Source organism: Saccoglossus kowalevskii, chromosome 21, assembly GCF_978046115.1.
Source record: "Saccoglossus kowalevskii chromosome 21, keSacKowa6.1, whole genome shotgun sequence".
Lineage (NCBI taxonomy): Eukaryota > Metazoa > Hemichordata > Enteropneusta > Harrimaniidae > Saccoglossus > Saccoglossus kowalevskii.
The window spans coordinates 14,023,011-14,037,648 of record NC_140661.1 but is presented as its reverse complement, the minus strand read 5'-3'; the positions used below and the strand labels follow the sequence as shown (position 1 = coordinate 14,037,648).

At 34.6% G+C, this 14,638-nt stretch overlaps 1 protein-coding gene across 1 annotated transcript; it reads right to left on the bottom strand.

Annotated features, from left to right (window-relative positions):
• Window positions 1–13,720, bottom strand: LOC144356727 (tetratricopeptide repeat protein 23-like). The gene is made up of 12 exons (XM_078011411.2): window positions 13,255–13,720; window positions 11,937–12,093; window positions 11,470–11,593; window positions 11,155–11,311; window positions 10,630–10,755; window positions 9,569–9,694; window positions 8,416–8,499; window positions 6,890–6,975; window positions 5,790–5,917; window positions 4,322–4,471; window positions 2,162–2,244; window positions 1–1,394 (listed from the first exon to the last, which is right to left on the bottom strand). Exons 1-12 carry the CDS (start codon window positions 13,383–13,385, stop codon window positions 1,271–1,273), a joined length of 1,476 nt encoding a protein of 491 aa, XP_077867537.2. The 5' UTR covers window positions 13,386–13,720; the 3' UTR covers window positions 1–1,270.
• Window positions 13,721–14,638: the final 918 nt, after the last annotated feature.

Genomic DNA, 14,638 nt, shown 5'->3' with positions numbered 1-14,638 from the left:
TGGAAATAACAAAGTTGTGGTGTTTAATCATCGAATCAAACATAACTGTAATCACTTAAGGCCACTTTATGTTTTAGAAAGCGACTAAATTAAATTTTGGGATTCTAAGATTTCTCATGAACCGTACTAAATTTTTTATGTTGGCTACAAAAGGGGTTTTTACAGATCTTACAATGACGAAATTGAACTTTAAAAATACTGTAGTTTCTACGTCAGATGTTCTTCATTCACTTCATTCAAGTCTCGCAGCAAATCAAAAACAATTGTTTTAATAAAATATTTAATTAGAAATCTTTAATAATTGGTAATCTATTTTTTATCAAGTTACATATTCATTAAAAATATTTACAAACATAAGTACTCCGTTTTCAATTGATAACATGAAAGGATATTTATATTTTATAAAAGAAATGTTATAGCGACATACCTTAAGTTCGTACCAGTCAGTATATGTATAACAGTTTTGGCAAGGAGTAAGGGCCAGTGTGCTCTCTCTTTACAGAAAGATTGATTGGAATCCCCAAATAATTTTTAGTCACACTTGTAAGTGTACTATGTTGAACAATGACACAGATGGAGAGAACTAAATTCAAAAATATGTAGATTTACAATGACCAGTAATTTCTAAAATCAAGTACTTACCAATTAATTTGCTAATAATAAATTGAAATTATTAATATTGCATTTCATATTTTTAGTTCAGTATCAATAACTCAGAATATACTAATAACTTGTTTTTAGCACTGGGAAATCAATCAAATCTGTTGAGTTGGAAGTAGCACATTCATTGACTCGAGCATACGGCAAAGTCTTGGCAATTTTATAAATACCACGATTGGTCTATTCTGAGGAGTATTCATTGCTTTTAATTATTCATGATATGCAGTGACATTATGGAACCCAGTAGTGGAAAACTTCCAAATGAGGAAAGTAGACACGCACATTCTAAGTGTTAGGTCACAGTTGCATAGAACAGGTCAGATCAAAGGCTGCCATTTTTATTGGTTGGCACTTGCAATTCATGCTACTCATTAGCATATTTATCCCCTCAAAAATGAGGTGGCAACTATAGAGGGCTAGGTGGAACAGACCAGACGTGGAAATTTCACACTAACCTACAAACTTGTTCTTTAAGGAATTATATAAAACAATAAAACTGCCAGTCTAGCATACGTTGTATACCAGTACATTTATGTTCATGATTTGATTGGCTGAGCAGCAATGTGAACTATGACCTAATTCAAAAGACATGATTTGATTAACTTATTGGTTAAAATTGTGATGATTTTGTTCCACCCAATGGAGTGGCTCTTCCAACGGTTGCGTTGAATCTGGGTCTGTGTTTCAACTGTTCTTCTTTACTTTGAGCATTTTTAGCAGCCAATGATGGAGACCTGTAGATTGAATTGAACAAAATTTAGAACGGTAATAAGACAACTGTGAACTGCTTTTATTTTGCAAGAACAATTTTCTGACTGTGAGAAGCGTAACATTTTGTCTTCATAAATGCTACGAAAGTATCAAATCATGAACAATTCTAGCAGCAAAAATTATTAACAGTTTACTGTATTGGCATTGCATCTGAGACGCATACATACTTTTTCTATTAACACAAAAATAGACTGACAGCAAATGCTGTTGAGTATCAAATCTCGTGCTAAACTATGCGTACAAATTATTGCAAGAATACAATAGAAATATACACAGTATGGGCCCACAGTCAACTGGCGCACATGTGATAATAAAATTAATGCGATATTTACTATATGGGGGCCACCATCTTGAATACGCCATGAAACTAAATAAAGAGACTTTTTATTTACTATCATACCGTATTCAAGACGGCGGCCCCCATATAGTAAATATCACATTTATTTTATTATCACATGTGCGCCAACTTACTGTGTACGGGCCTGCACAGACCTCTTCTAAGTGTCATTGATATGAACATACATGCTTTGCAGTATTCATGTAAACATACTCATAAAATGTAATGAGTCTTTTCAGAATTAAAAACGTCTCCTACTGTCGCTGTTTTTCTCATTTATTTGGGTATCCGTGGAGGGGTTCAGCGGGTGATGTGTTTGGCAACAACCAAGATTTTTAAGTGTACCCAGCTACTGGACTGATCCATTTGGAAATAGGGATGATAGATACTTACTGTAATAACATATCAATTGTTTGCTGTGTATTCTGAGGTTTCTTGTGATTGCTACCGTACATTGCAGTCTGAATGCTATGACACTGTAAGTAACATACAAAATAAAATTAGTCACAACATAATGATCCTTTAATGTCATTCCCAACCTTCTTGGAACAAAGTACTTCTGTGATGTAGAGCCTACACCCACTGATGGAGGCTGTTACAACATCAATTTTGTTTTACACTCTAGTTGTTTGTGTAAACTATACACCTGAACAATTTTCACAGTCCATTTGGTATTCAGTTTACACAGAGTTCACTGTATGAAAGACTTGCTTAAACTGAACAAATTTCAGTTCATTTGGTGATGTTTATAAACCATATATCTCTGTAAACTGAACAATTTTCAGTTCATTTGGTGATGTTTATAAACCATATATCTCTGTAAACTGAACAATTTTCACAGTCCATTTGGTATTCAGTTTAGACAGAGTTCACTGTATGAAAGACTTGCTTAAACTGAACAAATTTCAGTTCATTTGGTGATGTTTATAAACCACATATCTCTGTAAACTGAACAATTTTCACAGTCCATTTGGTATTCAGTTTAGACAGAGTTCACTGTATGAAAGACTTGCTTAAACTGAACAAATTTCAGTTCATTTGGTGATGTCTATAAACCATATACATGTATCTCTATAAACTGAACAATTTTCACTTCAGTTTAGACAGGGTTCACTGTATTTGCTTAGATCCTAACCAAAAGTGATTCATTGTTGTATCAGCTAAACACAATTGGTGTCTACACATCCACAATACATAAATGTGGAAACATTTCTGTCAATGTTTAAGATGAATTGCTCATCTCTTGCTTTGGAGGGACTATGATCTGTTTGACATGCGCCCTCTATGGCAGAAAAGAACACACATCACACTGTAGACCTAACTATTAACAAGAGGGTTGGCAAGGGGTATTTTCGTAAGCTGTAATCAATTGATTTTATTCTCGTAATAATGTAATTAAAATAAATAAAAACGTAAAAATAAAAACGTGTAAAATATAATCAGCTATTTTATTCGTCTGTAATTTGTACAAAGACCTTATTTTTTGGTATTTTCTTATTTTCCACATTAAATGTCGTATTACGCAATTTGTTTACTGTAAATGGAACTTTCATTTCATTTCTTGTAAAAACAAAAAATGTCTTTTTTATTTCCTGTAACCTGTATCGGCTATCCTCCTTTCCCCCTCCCTAACAAAAGTTGTACATGTATCAAATTTTATTAGAGCAAGGTTGCTTATAATTTATACCAATTTCCTTTAATGAGCAAGACAAATAGATAAACAGCAGAATCACCACATCATTTACTTTGCATTGAACCACCAGATTCACCCACATCACATCAACACAGTACATAGTTTACCTCGGTAATCCTGGAATATGCTCTTATATCCTTAAATAAACGTTGGTGGCATCTCAAAAGTGATAAATTTTGTTGCAATGTCAAACGATATAATACCTTACCCCAATAACATTTCTAATTGAAGATGGGCCATCATTTGTAAAAGACAACATCAAAAGTTCAATGTAGGATAAAAAACTTAATTCCTTTAAAATTTTCCCAAACAATCGGACAGTAGTATGGCATAGCAGTTGGTTGTCTAGGTCCATGCCCTGAAATTTACCTCATTTGAGGCACATACTTACACTCGGACCAAGGAAGTATAAACAGATACCTCCATGGTCAGACCAAACCATTTTCTCATCTTTGATGGGTTTTTTCATTTTCTGTTATTTTTGTCCATGATTGGATAGAAAAAAAAAACGAACTACAAATACTCCAAGATTTTTTTTACTTCATTAAAAAATAAAATTGTTTTTGTAGGATGGAAACTTTTTGAGGTCAAGCCCCACCCGACCCCCCATTCCCATCCCCAAAACTAAATAAATTAAGTTTTTTATCCGACATTGATCTTTTGACGTCGTCCCTAAGGTGGAACTTAGTTTCTTCTCCAGGTAAAGTAGCTTAAAATAAATGCTCATGACTTTAATATATAATATATTCCTGTATGCGTTTTAGGATTCTAGCTAAGCACCACCCATACAAACACACATGCCTTTTCCATAAGAAATACAGGTCCATTCCAAATATTGGAGTTTTGTCTCGGTTACTTACCTTCCTGAAATGCTTGAGTGCCTTATCCATTTTACCCTGCGATAACCTGATAGAGCCAAACAACTTGTAAGCGTCTGCTACCTCTTCACTCATCTCACCATAGCATGCAGATTTTGACTCGATGATTGTTTTCAATATAGTGATTGCCTCCTATAGGAAGGGACAATGAGGTAGGACAGTATATATACCGGGTAAATTGAACACAATCACAGATATGAAATCAAGATTGACTTTGTAACTGACTACAACCTTTTCACCACCAGTTCCCTTTTTCATCACAATATAGTCCCATTTATAGTTTGCACTATCCTTCAAAAGAAGCAGAAGATTGGAACAGAAATTGCCAAATTGTTTCAGTAAAAACAGAAAATTGACTAAAATTGTGTCTGTTGGCTCCAAAATTGAGGTTCATTTCCAAAAATTATTGAAGTATATGAGAAAAAAGTGCAGAAAAATTTGGGCGAGAAAGTCTAGTGGTGAAAAGGTTCAAATAGATCCATGTCACTATGTTCTCTGTGTATGGGTTATAAAATGACGCACCTCTCATATTTAATTTTAACCTTTCACCACCAGTTTCCTCTTTTCATCACAAACTCACAAAATAGTCCAGTTTATAGTCTGTACTTTCCTTATATAATGATTGGGACAAAAATAGCAAAATTTTTCGAGTTAAAACTGAAAATTGACTCAAATTTTGTCTGTTGGCTCTAAAATTAGAGTTCATTTCCAGAAATATTGAAGAATTAAGAAAAAAAGTGCAGAAAAATTTGGACGAGAAAGTCTAGTGGTGAAAAGGTTAAAGTTGCATTCCCGTTTTGCAAATACATGTATATGATACATGAAATGTGTGAAAATGATGATGCTTTAGATAACAAAAATAACAATGACTTTCAGGACACCCAAAAAAAGGATATATGTAACTATGAATATTAAAGCGGTGATTTTATGCCACAATTCCCAAAAAAATTGTGTATATGTGGAGAAACAAAACAAACAAACTGGAAATTACTTCACATAGCCTTAATTTTTGCGAATTTCGGGAAATTCGTGAGTGAGTGACAATCGCAACATTTTGTAGCAGTCTAAATTCTCTCTAGGGTCATATGCCACAGTGTCAATGGAATTCATGAAATTTGGTCTTCAAGAATGGTGGAAAATCATTGTCTTGTGAAAATTACTGAGGGTAAGCGATTTACAGTTAATTGTAGCTTTCAATAATGTTCACAAAGCTATCACCAACTACTGTAAATTACTTTATTTTAGCTAAACTTAATTTTCAATTGAAATGTGTTTTGTATAGAATTTATTTTCACTGAATTTTGAGTTACAGGTAAAAAGGTAATAAATTCCCTGGATTTTATTACAGACATTCCATGTAATCTTCCTAGCTAATACGATACTACTCAATGTGTCTATTGGCACTGGCACCTTCCAAATCATTTGCATAATTATGTATGCGTATTCCTACCTCTTGTCTGTCTGTCCTCAGTAGTAATTTACATAAATCGTCCTGTACTTGTAACGTGTTCTGATGGTGAGGACCGTACACCAACTGATGTATGCCAAGACTCTCGTCCAGGTATCGCTCAGCAGAAACTAGAAAAGTAAACAAGATTCAGGAATATCAGGTATACTATAAATACGCTTCTAAACAATAGGGATTATTTCCTTGCTTGTCACGCTGTAGTAAACAGCTCCAGCCAAGCTCCGGTGAAGACATGTTTTCTCAAACTTACAGGACGATTATGTTGTGCCAAAGTGGATGCATGTGACTATGAATATCACAGCAGTGACTGTGAGTAGTATTTATGACAATAAATAGTGTACCGGGTACAAGCTGAGATTTTGGCGAATAAAAGTCAAAAACACGAACCGCGCTACTAATCTCGAATAATTAACTACTGTCAATCAAAGTCACGTGATGTTGGACCGCTGAAACAGGATGCGTCATAGGCTATGCAAGTGATTAACAACACTCATTAGCATAGCCACACCTCCAATTCACACTTGCCCGGGGCAAGTGAATTGGACCTTTAATTATTCACTGGGTTTTAATTTTGCTTATTTTGCTAAATTAAAACCCAGTGAATATGTAAAATTTAGCATAGGACACATTATCTAAATGATAAAATCATGAATTTAAAACCCTCTGAATATGCCTGAACTGATAAATCAGTGAAATTTAAACCCAGCGAAAATTAGTCATTTTACAGTATTTGCGGCTTTCTGTGGCCCGTGATTACCAGGTGATTACGTCAGCAGGTTTACAGCTTGTTGAAAGTTCAATAACAATACGCACAATCTTATGCAAACAAAACAAAAACACAAAATAAACGCAACTTTTTTAAGATTTCATAGTGTTCCAAATTAACATTTATCTACCATACCATGTGATAGATAAATAATTGGAAGACAGTTTTAGAGATCATAGCACGACTGGCTATGAACAAAACAGCAGAATGCATGGTGTATTCAGACCACAATACCATTAAGATACTGAATTTTGCATATTGTCTATTCATGCAATAATTACAAGATTGAACGTTTACACATAAATTATCGACTTACTCTCAGATTCCTCTGTACCAGTCTCTGCATACGCCAACGCCAATGTATGTGCTGACTGTGCCACTTCTTTACTCTGACCTTTGTATCTAGCAAAAACATAATAAAAAGTCATATTGATGTAGCTGTACTAAACATAACTGCAGGACAAACAAACTATGTTAATTATTTCAGGGGGGGGGGTTACTTGCAAAAAATACTGACAGGGATGTGTAGCTGGTTGTTTGAAACCCCTACCCATTATCAGACAGAAATAAACTCAAATTGCCTACCCCTTTTCAGACAAACTGTGGATATTTGACACCCCTTTCCAGACAGTAAGCATAAATAGTACCAAGGGAAAAGCAGGTGGACTCCCGGAGATGGACTTTGACGATCAAAATGAAGTTACAGAAAGAAAAAATCAGCTTCATTCTTCTGATTGTTGGATCATTCAAGCTCTAGAGACAGTCTTAGAAAAATATGGATCCCTTTTTAGACAGAAATAATGTAAAAGGATACCCTATTTCAGATGACAGGGTAAAATAACATATCCCTTTCCAAACAGAAATGGTAAATTTGGGACCCTTTTGGCGGCACATATACATATAGCACTTCAATGGGCCATTCCAGTTTATATCTGCACCCCCCTGTTGATGAGCTTGTGTGTTTACTTCATACAGGGTATAATTTCCATGGGTGTATAAGTCATACCAAGTTTTATTTCCAAATCACCATTCACCATACAGTAATGGAAATCCAAAACTATAGTTCCTACTTACGGTGTTGATGAGCTCCATTGTGCCACCATACAGAGTAGGATTTCCAAATATAAGTCTCATCATATGCTAATTTACCAAGTTCAAATTTTATATTTGATAATGGAAATCCAAACTAGTCCTGATTAATTTCAGTAATAACTATTTCATACTGGCTCAATTTTTTTACCATATACAGTCAGAATTCCAAGTTTTTTTAGTCATACTATTGGAAATCCAACCTCATCAACCGGTATGTGGCGAGATAAACTAGGCCATATTTTATATACTAGCCATAACTGCCTGGATTTCCAGGAATTTTTTTTCCATACTCGTCTGGATTTCCAGATACTGTTTCTCCATATACAGTTGGAATTTCGGGGTATTTTCCCCATCATACAGTGCTGGAAATCCGACCACATCAGGGGGGGGGGGGGGGGGGGGGGGGGGGCTCGCGCGCAGATATTAACTGGAATGGCCCAATGTGATTACACCCCCCCCCCCCCCGGATCATTTCATATAGATATATCAAATAAATATAGCATGGCACCCATCGTATACTGTAATCAAATTTTCATGAATTTTGCTAACATGTATAAGAAAAAAGCCTGAAATTGTGTCACAAAGTACAAGTCATAATAACTTTCGTAAAATTTTATCTTTTCAAATTCCGTAAAATAGTGTCACGTTTTTGGTATCTTACTAAAAATAAAACTGATGTAACCATAGAAACAGATCTTTTGAATCTCATATGCATAACTTTATTGCATCTTTTCATATCAGCATACTCACCCGGCAGAGGCTATTGAATGCGCTTGTAAGTACATCTCTAACGCTCTCTCATGGTTCGCATGTTTGCCTTTACTTAGCTCCAATTATGTATAGTTAAGGAAAGTCAATAGGAAACATGAACTAATTGTGAGGAGTACTGACCATGACCAAATCAAACATGTCAGTTATTTCTTTGTAAATGTTATGTTTTGATGAATATTGATCTTTTTGAGCAGTACTAGAAATGTATTTTACTTAAAGCATGCTTGAAGTGACTCAAAAAATAAATAAATACCAAAAAAAACATGTCAGTCACAAAACATAATGTCAATTTGCTTAAAATCAGATGTATTGTATGTTGTCTTTTTTTTTTATTTCAAATATTTTATTTTTATTTTTTTTTCATTTTGGATCATGTACATATTATATTTTATTATTTTAACTACTGCCACATAGTTTTTTTTTTAAAGTTTTGGTAATTTTGAAAGCCTAACAGCAAATAGATAATAATACATTTAAATTTTCGCTGATTTATCATTTCAGGCCTATTCAGTGGGTTTTAAATTCACGGTTTTGTCATTTAGATAATATGTGCTATGCTAAATTTGACGTATTCACTGGGTTTTAATTTAGCGCATTTTCCATTCAGCGAAATAAGCAAAATTAAAACCCAGTGAATAATTAACCCCTTTACAGTATTTAGAAAAAAATAAAATCAGATTTAATCAGATTGTATATAATGTTCATAATTAAACTCTCAGATAATGGTACAAATATGCGCTAATTGACAAACAGACTTGCAGCTGATTGGAAATTATGTCTATTGGGTTCAAAAGTAAAGAAGAAATTATAGAAAAATACAGAAAATTTTGCAAGATCTTGCACCAAAATTTTGGTGGAACTTAAAGGTTTAAAAATAACATTTCAGAGTATTAAAGCAATGCATCATGGGTAACAATTCATTTCTACATAGAAATCAGAGATTTAGAACATCATGTTTTTAAAAATAATGTGATAAAATAAAAATATAACATACATATGGATATGTAGCAAGTGTACACATATTGTTTAGGTGTGTGTGGTGTGAGATAAAACAACCATTTAAATATCTACAAGGCTACACCACCCAAATATTCCACATCTCGCATATATTAACATACATAAAAAGGATATTCTGCCGAGATCTTGGTATACAGGTATGAGCTCTACATTATCTTTACCATAATTACGTTGTATTAATTTAATTGCTTTTTCAAAACAGCTGGTGCCAAACGCAGTCTTACTCTGGCTGATGCAAACCCTGGCAAGTAAACATGATGACAAAATAATGATATATCTTGGTTATAGCTCAGTACACAATAGTCTGTATGCTGATTTCTATTATCAACCACTAACTGACATCACACTTTTCATCTTTGTTGTGGACATTTCACACGTCTGAGGAAAGCGTGGTGAAACACAAGTGGCTAATTACTATTTTACGATAACAGTGTGCATTCAAATTATAGAATTTGGACTCAGATATCTGTTTAGACTCTTTGGGAATGTTGTGGTCTGAAATAAACATGATTTCAGCGAGAATATCATCGCTGACATTTGTTTAAAAATGCATTTTGCACCAAAAACAATACAATTTAGTTCTCCATAATAAGTTGGTTTACCAATGAAGCACTAACAAAACCGTTCACACACCGCAAAACTTTTCTCTTTGGAACTTTGGGCTGTTATCTCTCATTATACAATAAAGCGATGTATACTAGGGACTATGACAATATTGCAAAGTAGACACCATACAGGATCACATCGTCAGTACATGTTGGTTGATATGATCGAAATAATATTATTATTTATTATTATACGCCATAAGTTACAGTGTGCCGTAATGCACTGGTTTTTTTCATCCTACCATATTAGGAAAGGCGAATTCCAAATATGAAACGATTATGCGCGTAAGTGTCCTCTAATAATGAAAACAAACATGGCTGCCCCCAAGGTTTGACCAGACGCCACACAAAGAAGTTTGCTAAATCTGTTTTGGATTTTGGCAATCCCATGATGTATCCCTGGGAGGAAAAGATGTATAATAATAGTTATTACAAGTACAATTACAAAGTATGCACGAAGACAGTACATGGTCACATCAACCTTCGCTGCACGTCGGTTGATACTCCCCTCATATTATTTCAATATGACTTTGATATAAATTATGATATAAATTATGAATACGTCACTTACTTGCCGAGTGCTATTGAAATTTTAATATTGATATCTGCTTGCTCATATTCATCAATACCTGGGAGTCTGCTTCTTTCATCAGAGATTTTTTCAGCTTTTTGTAAATTCTGCTCAGCTTCGGTGAATGTAAGAATCGTTAAGGAATGTGTAACCATGGCAACAATAGAAGTTATTTCATCATGACTTACTTGTTTTTCTTCTCATTAAAAATAAATTTAATTAGGCCCAGATTAAAATACTTGTGTTTAACAGCTTCCTTTTTAATGTTTCTGTCCGAATTTAAAAAATAAGTTTCTATGAGAAAACAAACTATAAGAACAGGTTTCATGATAATTTAAAAATAAAAAAAAAATTTTTACCAGAAACTTTTTTCCTAATTGTATTTAATTAAGAATTCATTTACAAATATGAAACAAAAAAACTGCAAGTTGATGTTTCAATCAAAAAGGAAATTCATTTGTGTGTGTGTTCTGATTTACCGTGATTATTTTCATCACCAGACATAGGTACATGTTCAAAGGATATTTTTTCTGCATAGTCAGTGATCTGCCGAGCACGTAGTAGACCTTGATTAGCACGTACAGTAACGCTGATTTTTCGTCAGCTGAATTAGATGTATGTACACCGCTTAATAAAATGGCCTTTGCAATATCAGCATGGTGATAGGCCTGGTTTGGTAAATCTGCAAAATACAGCAGGAATGAAATGTAGATTGAAATAGAAATGAAGAACAAAACAATTGGAGATTGGAATGTTATTTTTTATATTCACACTGAATATGGCTGGAAACAGATATCCAAGTTCTAAATTAGCATGATTCTCAGCTAATTCTATACTCACCTCGTAACAGTAGATAACCATGTGCTAAATTAGCATGACTTTCGGCTAATCTCCAATGACCATCTCCATACACTATTCTGGACAAGGCGACACACTGTATCAAATTAACCATGGCTCTGTCAACCTATAAGTAAAATGAAAGTATATAATCATTAGGAAATAGATAAGAGTTGAAAACTTCAGCTGATCTCTATTACCGTATTGTGTTGACTTTCTTTACTCATAATATCCATCGCATGAAGAATCACGCAATGTATAGCAGTGTGTCCTCAAAAATGGGATTGACAGAATTCTCAAAGCCATGCATATCCTGTAACATTAGTCCCACAAGGCAATACTAATACATGTAGTTTTAATCATTGCGCCTGATGCGATTTTATGTTTCTTAGCAAAAACTTGTTTTTTCACTTGGCAAGAGGATCACATTATGCAAATTAGATGCTAATTTTGATTGGTGCATGACTTACGTGTTTTTTTTTCATATATTTTTTTGCTCTCTTCTCTGTAGATTCCAACTGCACTTCAGGCGGTGTCATGTTCGGTTTTTGGTGTTTCTTTCTTTTTCCTGTCAATTTATTTCTTGTAGAAGTCATCTCTTCTTCGTCGGATGTGAATTCATCAGTACTGAAATCAGACAACATTTGTTACTAGTACTATATTTCATGGATGAAAGTTCAGATAGAGTTCCCCCTCACCCCCTCACCCTAATCCCCCTCACCCCTGAACCTTAACTCTTTAGCCCCAATATGCCCCACCAAATAACTATGAGTGACCCAAAGAGGGGGTATATATACAATTTGTGTATTTGTTATTTGTTTGTTTATAAAGTAATGTATATTGGCCATAGACACGGTTAGGGACGACGTCAAAAGATCGATGTCGGATATAAAAAACTTTAATAATAATTCCTTTAGTTTGGGGGTGGGGGGTTTTGACCTCAAAAAGTTTCCATCCTACAAAAACGATTTTATTTTTTAATGAAGTCAAAAAAATCTTGGAGTATTTGTAGTTCGTTTTTTTTCTATCCAATCATGGACAGAAATAACCGAGAAAGAAAATAACAACAGAAAAATGGTTTGGTTCGAGTGTAAATCTGTGCGTCAAATGTAAAATCTTTTTACACCCACCCGACAACCAACTGCTATGCAATACTACTGTCCGATTATCAATTTGTATTTAATGGTGAATGTAGTCTGACGTCATGACCAATATTTATCGATTAAGTTTCAGTGGGGGGTAGGGGGGTTTGGAAAAAAACTAAAGGAATTAAGTTTTTTATCCGACATCGATCTTTTGACGTCGTCCCTTACTAGTAACCTTCCATAGATGATGTATTTTCCATGCATTATTTTGTGTCAAATAAAATATACTATACTATACTATACTATACTACCGGTATACTACATTTGAAATTCGGGAAGAGCACTGGAGGGGAAGGGTTAGGATTAGAATTATGGGTGAGGGGACTCTGAGAAACTCTTACCGAAAGTTCATAGAGAATGACTGTATGAATGACTGTATGGAAGCAAACTGTAGTAGTTTATTATTTTTGGCGATATAAGTTTTCGCGACAAACTTATGCTGTGTGTGTCGACTCATGGTCTTAAAGATCCCTATGAAATATTCACCTTGAGAAAATGTTGTATTCTTGAGTACATTATTTATTAGCATTTCAGGTACATGAATTTGCGGGGATCAAAAACATACAATATTTGTGCACAACCGCTACACTGCCCCACCCCTGGGGTACACGCAACAAACATTTTTTTTGAATACTCTACAAACCTCTCATGTAGTCTTCGCGTTTCATGTCCATTTTCTTCTGTGGCCGTAGGAATATCGACAATTGGCATTCCCAGATCTGCTATTTTTAAATCTTCGTCTTCTTCGGAGAATGAGCTATAGTAATCCGCCATGTCCGTTACACGGGGGTACACAAATCCAAATTGAAAACTGATCAATGTCACAACCGCGATCAACAATGAACAGATCAAATTCAATCAGGCGAGTCAAATGCCAAAGTTGATAGATTGTGACCGTTTACAAAAATAAAACCGATAATAATAATTTTATCCAGTCAATTTGAGGCAGGAATATATAACTTTGTCGTCAGTCACTTTCCAATACTAAAGTCGCGGTGTTCTAGTCCAATATGTTATTGTTTTCTTGTTGCTAGTCTGCATTCAGCTTCACGTCGGCCATCTTGGGTTAGCTGTGTGAGACCGCCCTCTTTGGTAAGCAACTGTAGTGCTTTTGTTTGTCTTAATTTCGTCGTCAGTACCGTGACTGAATGTAAAATAGTAATATGTAATCGTAATTTTCCAGATAAAATATGGAGCAAATAAAGATACATTTCATTCAAAAACATACAAAAAACTATTCCAAATTGCACATAACACAAACTAAACTGAACACCATTCATGGCACCATCTCCAGTCTTATCACCCACTAAAGAAATATGAGTTGTGTAGATTAAAGCGCGGTGGTCGTCGCACAGCGCGGGCTCGAATTTCATGTAAATAAACAATGTATTTTACACGCGTTGTATACGTCGCTATGAGTCCCATATCGAACAGGACGCGGCACGACGACTGCCACCCTTTCAATTTTATAAAAAGTAAAGAATGTATTATATGAGAATGTATTATATAAGGTGCCCTGATTATGCATAGCGCTTATGAAGTCAGGGAAAAAACGAAATAACAATATGCCAAAACGGTAATGGAATTTAAAAAAAAAAAAAACGAAAAATTATTGATCGAATAATAAATGCTGTTGTTCAGAGTGTGTGTGTGTGTGGGGGGGGGCTCTGGTATGAAGGCATCTCTGTAAATTACCTAACCGTGCTACATTCAGTCTAAAGCTTATACAAATTCCCATAAAAGATACACACACATGACAGATAAAAACGAATTCTCTAAATCGATGCACTGTAAAATCCTATTAATAATTTTGTTTGTATTTTAAAAGACGCGTTCGTCGCGCTACGCATGCGCGAGGTATGGGTCTCATATATACCCATACATATATAAAATTTATCTTATCTTGTCTTATATACAAAGATGGCGACTTTGGCAGTTGCGAAGACCAGTGAGTACCAACTGAGAGGTTACCAAGCTTTAGCTAGGTGTTTTTTTTTGGGGGGGGGGGTATTGGAGGTTATCGAAGG

Excerpts from the sequence above, each read along its gene's own strand:
- LOC144356727 (XM_078011411.2), bottom strand. The coding sequence starts at position 13,385 with ATGGCGGATTACTATAGCTCATTCTCCGAAGAAGACGAAGATTTAAAA. Across the intron at positions 12,094-13,254 it reads ACGCGAAGACTACATGAGAG|TACTGATGAATTCACATCCG; the intron begins GTTTGTAGAGTA and ends GTCTGATTTCAG. Across the intron at positions 6,976-8,415 it reads CATTCAATAGCCTCTGCCGG|ATACAAAGGTCAGAGTAAAG; the intron begins GTGAGTATGCTG and ends TGTTTTTGCTAG.